General features: G+C 37.0%; 1 protein-coding gene across 1 annotated transcript in view; it reads left to right on the top strand.

Moving 5' to 3' along the window:
* The first annotated feature begins 444 nt into the window (after window positions 1–444).
* Window positions 445–6,189, top strand: part of NGB (neuroglobin) — a 1,021,120-nt gene continuing 1,015,375 nt past the window's right edge. The window contains exon 1 of the mRNA XM_044062051.1: window positions 445–1,253. Within this exon, the coding sequence (XP_043917986.1) occupies window positions 1,030–1,253 (224 nt within the window). The 5' untranslated portion in view covers window positions 445–1,029. The remainder of the gene's footprint in view (window positions 1,254–6,189) is intronic.

Below are 6,189 nucleotides of genomic sequence, written 5' to 3'. Positions count from 1 at the left end.
AAACAGTATAGCTGCAGTGGCAACTTCTGAAGAATTGCAACATATACTCCTGACTGCTGTATAAAATAATTAGCTTCACAACACTGGTCAGTAATATCATCAAATCTCTAAGGTCAATAACTACCTCATTTACTTCCCTAGCAGTAAAGCATTGCTAATAAAGTTCCTCTGTTTACACCACACAAACATGAACATTAGTTTTTCCTTCTTTGGCTTCCCTCTGGTAGTGGTTTAAACAGAATGACAAATTAGGGCTTTAACAGCTGTTGACATTTACACAACACTCTAGTTTGTAAATGATGAGTATGTGAGTGGCATTTCATTAGTTTTCATTGTCTGTCCTGATTAAGATGATCAGAATGCAGTTCACTTTAGGACCCAGAGAGCTGTGTGCCTTTTATATTGTATGAGCCTTTTTCAGCTTCCTCTTGTTCAAGGAGGACAGTCATCACGAAGACAGTAATTATGCCTTCTGTCACTTATGGGATTTCAGCTCTGCTTAAAAAAAAATTCCTGAAGGTTCAGGATATATATTTTTTTCCTAAAGAAGAAATGGAAAAGCTTTTCACTGTTCTGATAATAAGGGCTACATTTTTTTGGCAATGACCTTTTAAATAAGTAAAGATTTTTCCTGTGCCTTTATTGTAGTTAACTGACAGCTGAGAAGTGGATTTTACTTTTCCTTTCTGTTGCTGTGTTACAGAAGGAATGTTCTAATTATCTTTACAAGTCATATGTATACTTCATACAAATGAAATTTTACTGCTGGCCAAAGAAGATTGTGATAGGTTATCTTCCTGGATTTTTTGTTTACTGAGCTGGAGAGACATTCTGGATACTGTTACAACATATATATGCATCTCACGTCTCCATTATTTTTTTCAAACAGTTGATAGAGGCATTTTTTAACTATAGCTCCAGTTTACTTCAACAGAAACTATATCTACAGAAAAACAAACTATTAATTTCCCAGTTTCTTTGCATTTAGTTGCCTCCTGTCATTTGTTGTGTGACCTTCTGCACATTACAATGGGTTGTGCTCTGTCAAGAGCTGGGGCAACAGACAATTCCACAACCGATGTGAATGAAATTTTAGAGGAGATGGGACCAGATACAGTTATTGGCTCAAGAACACAGTCTGAAGTGGTATCAGATCTTTCAACCCTTGCAGAATCCCAGAAGGAACTTATTCAGGAATCATGGAAGATTCTTCACCAGGATATTGCAAGATTAGGAGTCATAGTGTTTATTCGGTAAGACATTGCCTTTGGAAATGTAAATGAAATATATAGTTTAACCATGAACAGCTCAATATGACAAAAAGTTACTTATAATGTTTTAAGGGTGAAGTTTACAATTAGGCTGTGCTTATGGAGTTCATCAAATAGTTTGTGACTCTCCTGAGAGAAATGACGCCCGTGGAGTATCAGGGTGTTTGAAGGATTTCTCATGTGTTAATTACTGCAAACTTCTTGCTGTGTTCTCTTCACCATCACTCATTCAGCCAAAAATAAAAAATCAAAAATCTCTCACTCTCTATATGCACACACACACACACACACACACACATATATATATATATATATATATATATATATATATATATATATATATATATCGAGAGATGAATACATACACATATATTACATGTGTGTGTATAGTTTTCAAATGACATTACGAGCTAATGCTCTATTTGGGGATCAGTTATTTAAATAATAACCTAAACAATGAATTGTATGTCATCTGTGTTTATATGCTATTTAATATTATTATGGTAATGTGGTAAAACAGAATACTTTGTTTTAATACTTTAATCGTTATTATATACTGGTGGCCACGGTGGTGCAGTGGTTAGCACTGTCACCTCACAGCAAGAAGTTCTCCGGATCGATCCTCAGCTTGAGTTTCTTCTGTGCGGAGTCTGTATGTCCTCCCTGTGGTCAGATGGGTTTCCTCTGGTTTCCTCCCAAAGACATGCAGTAGGTGGATTGGACACTCTAATTTGGTGTGAGTGTGTGCATGTGTGTGCCTTCTGTGGAAGGTTGGGTACTGGGCTGGCAACTCAACACTGTAAAACTCCACTGCCAATCATGAGCGGACTGGTGATCTGCTGTAGTGACCCCTAACCGGGAAAAAGCCAGAAGAAGAATTATCATATATTGAGATTATATACTGGCAATGATTAAGTTTCAGCTTAAAACATTGAAAAATGCTGCTAATTTTTTCAAAGAAAAGTACTAATAATGCTTGAGAAAAAGAGTAAGGGAAGGTGTTCCATGCAGTACTTTACATGCATGTTTGACTCATACATAACATCACTCCTTGGCTATTTCTGTAGTAAATTATTTTAACTTACTCTACCACTTAATTAATTCCTTGTACAGATTTTTTATTTTTATAAATGTTTTCCATATTTTACAGTACAAGCACAGTTACAAAAAGAGGCAAAATGCCTGTTTCAGAGACAAGCAAACTTAGGATATGTATTTTAATGGTAACACCAATGAGGTATTTAACAAACTTATTTTATATCAATTCACTAAACATTAAATAAAACTATAACTCAAGGGTAACAGCTAGGTATCTTAGTTGTTTTATATTTACACAATAAGACTTCAGTCTGCATTTCCTTCCTGTGTCTGTGTGAATTTTTCTCAGTTACTGTAGTTTCCGCCTTGTCTTAAAATGTTAATCATCCATTGTAGCATATATACACACATATATAAAAATATAAAAGTATATTAAATTTGTGTGTGTGTGTGGACACATATAGATAGAGATCGAGATATATCTGTATCTATGCACACATATGCATATATATATATATATATATATATATATATATATATATATATATGTGTGTGTGTGTGTGTGTGTGTGTGTGTGTGTGTGTGTGTGTGTACATGTGTGTATTATATACATATATATATATATATATATATATATATATATATATACACACACATGCAAAATTCATCTGTGTGTGTGTGTGTGTGTGTGTGTGTGTGTGTGTGTGTGTGTGTGTGTGTGTGTGTGTGTGTGTGTGTGTGTGTGTGTGTGTGTGAGTGTGTGTGTGTGACTACCCAGAGATAGACTGGTGTCCTGTCTGGTGTTAGGTTCTTTGTCTTGCATTCATAATTGGCAGGATAGGGTCTGGCTGTCCAGTGACCATTACTTAAATTAATGAATAGGGCAATACATAAGGAAAAGCATCTGGCTGACCAGGAAGCAGTGGTCTGTGTATATAGTTAATAGCAGATAATAATTCTTGGCTACTGATTCATGGTTCACATCACACTGTACATGAAATGTAGAGTAGACAGAAATTTTTACAGCTAGGGGATGCAACTGTTTTTTAATCAAGTGTAATTTATCCTGTTCTCAGTTTATGCACCAGGCAACAGTATAAAAAGTGTACAGTGCAGAAGCATTGTGCACCATTTATTCAGGAGGCCACTTAGAAGTGTACACAGTGATAGTACATGGTCAAATTAGTGTGAGAAGAAGGGGGAAGGGCTTAGCAGAGACACATTCTACATCCTGCATTTTACTGGAATGCCAGGAGATGGAGGCTGAGCAGTAATATTAAGGCAGCTAGCAATGTGGTACTGTATTCTCTACAATGTAAGAGAAGACAAGGTGATGTGGAGCGTAGTCTTGAAAAGTATTGTTAGGATACCAGCAGTGCAACAATACAGTCTTTACAGTTTAATAATGCACAAAGTACTCTGGGGAGGTGATACTAAACTGGTCAGGTGTGCACTAGTATAGTACTATTCACCTTACATTTTAATAGCAGACAAGGTTTTAGTATGGTTAAACGGTATTATTAAAATACACAGCAGTATAGCATTATATGGCATAGATTAAAATTGTGTGTGGAGTGTACAAGCCATGAGAATAATATTAGTGCCAGTACAGAGTACACAGCAAAGTAGCCCTATGTACCTGGGTTTAGAATAGTGTATAAGGGCCTGGCTGCATTAAGTGACAGTGTACAGTCTGCACAGTGGCATCACACTGAGTATCATGGACTGGTATAGTGCATAAGGGACTCAGAAGGGTTGAGTCACTGTACATAGTATATACTGTATCATGCAGCTCTGTGTGACAAGATTACAACAGTGCATAAAGTACTGGGGTGGGGAGGGGAGATGCTGATAGATTGCAATGTAGTGTAACAATATGTGCTAATTTTGCCAAACTAAGTAAGACCAAATGTATATCTGAGCTGAATTTATAGAATGGGCTTGAAAACTACATAGCTTATAACATATCCCTATGCTATGCATACCCAGACATGTATTAATAAAAGAGAAAAATCTCACATATTTCTAAACTTTTGAGACTATTTGATGTGCTTGGCCTTCATCAAGTCTTGGCAAAACTGAACTCAGACTTACTGTAATGCTATGTGTCAATGATCAGAGCAGTGCACAAGACACTAGAAGGGGATGAGTGTCAGTACATGGGGTTTACAGAAGTGCAGCTATGCATGCAGTAGGTTCCTAGGATCCCCCCATACACACACACACACACACACACACACACACACACATGTATATATATATATATATATATATATATATATATATATATATATATGCAAATGCTTAAACTACAACATTGTAGTGGATTTTTTACTACAGGACTTGAAGTCCTGTTTCATAGACTGTCATAGACGTTGTCTGTGGTATTTGTTGTACTATCATATTATGTCTTGTAGCTGACATTTTTGTTTGAGAACATATTTCCAACTGTAGTTCATCCAGGGAGTGTAAAATCTGTATGTAAATGTTTGACATTGTAGAATACAAAATTTTTAATTGTATTAGATATAATTACTCATATGACACTACAATATATTTATGTGCATTGTTTTATATTATACTAAGTGAATGTTTGTGTGTGTTTCACACGTAACTGAGAATCCATGTTCTCCTAACTTTTAAGAAATAAGTGACAGGCAATATTGGGCAGATAGAGACATTTTCATTAAATTGAAGTTTCCAGAAGATTTAGGGCATGTGGAAAGCTGCAATGAGGTTATCCACAGGTCTGTCAGATCCACCAAACTGAAGGTTTCTTGTATCATTGCCCCCCCCCCCCACCATGTCTGCTGACCTCTAACTCCTACATGCTTGATCCTAGTGTCCCATCACCACAGTTGCCTATGTTCAGCAGGACCCTGATGTGATCTGCACCATGAGGTTCTTCTAGCTGGAGACCACCTTGTACACAGAGCCCTGGTTTACTTTGTGAGAAGGATCTGTTGGCTTACTCCTGTCAGCAAACTACAGAGTAGGACAGGTTAACCAAGGTGCTATCATACTGCAGCTGGTGAGGAATTTTTGCTGGCCTATACTCTAGTCCTTGCTTTGATATAATTCCATATGCATATGCAGGAAAGGCCATGCAGTATGGCTTGGGGAGTATGACAGTCCAACCACAGCAACCACATTCCACTGCATACTAACACACCACTGCGTGAGAGTTTTTCTCTGAGCCACAGATTCCACAAGGGGTCATGAGAAGATCCATCCAGTACCACAAGATAAACATGCCAATCCTCCCTGCTGGCTCTGTAAGACACTTGAGCCACTCATCAGACTCAGGCAACCTGAGTCATAGTCAGGGCCTTCTCTCTATGTAACTGGACTGAGTGTTGGCATTGTGGTAATAATCAAAACATATTGCAGCCAATGTCCATCCACGGACCACTGCAATGCAGGTGGATATAGAAGTAAGGAGTTTATAATACTATAAAACTTGTATCTACATTACTTTGCATCATGGTATTATTGGGTGAAGTAAATATTAAGATATTTACAGCATACAGAGAGATCATTTTGTTTTAGCAGGTATTGAAGGTATTTCCAGAAAAAATGCAAAATCTAGTTAGCTGCCTCAAGACCACAGAAGTATAAACCAAATTGGACATAATAGTTAACCACACAGGTTCATGGCAAGTCAAGAAATGAATTTGCTGGAAGCCTATTACATTAAAACTCAACTATGAATATGTTACAACTGCAGAATGGCAACATGCTGAAAAAGTCTACAGAGAGACATAGTTTAAAGTGACAGCATTATGCAGGTGTTCCCTCTCATGAGTCATTGTGTTTCCCTACTCACAGTAATGTTTTATAACAATTTCCAGATTAGATGTCATTAGTGTAAGAGGAAAAA

The sequence above is a fragment of the Protopterus annectens genome, chromosome 1.part0 (assembly GCF_019279795.1).
Source record: "Protopterus annectens isolate FY-2018-M chromosome 1.part0, PAN1.0, whole genome shotgun sequence".
NCBI lineage: Eukaryota > Metazoa > Chordata > Ceratodontiformes > Protopteridae > Protopterus > Protopterus annectens.
The sequence above is the reverse complement of the archived record's forward strand: the minus strand, read 5'-3'. Positions and strand labels throughout refer to the sequence as shown.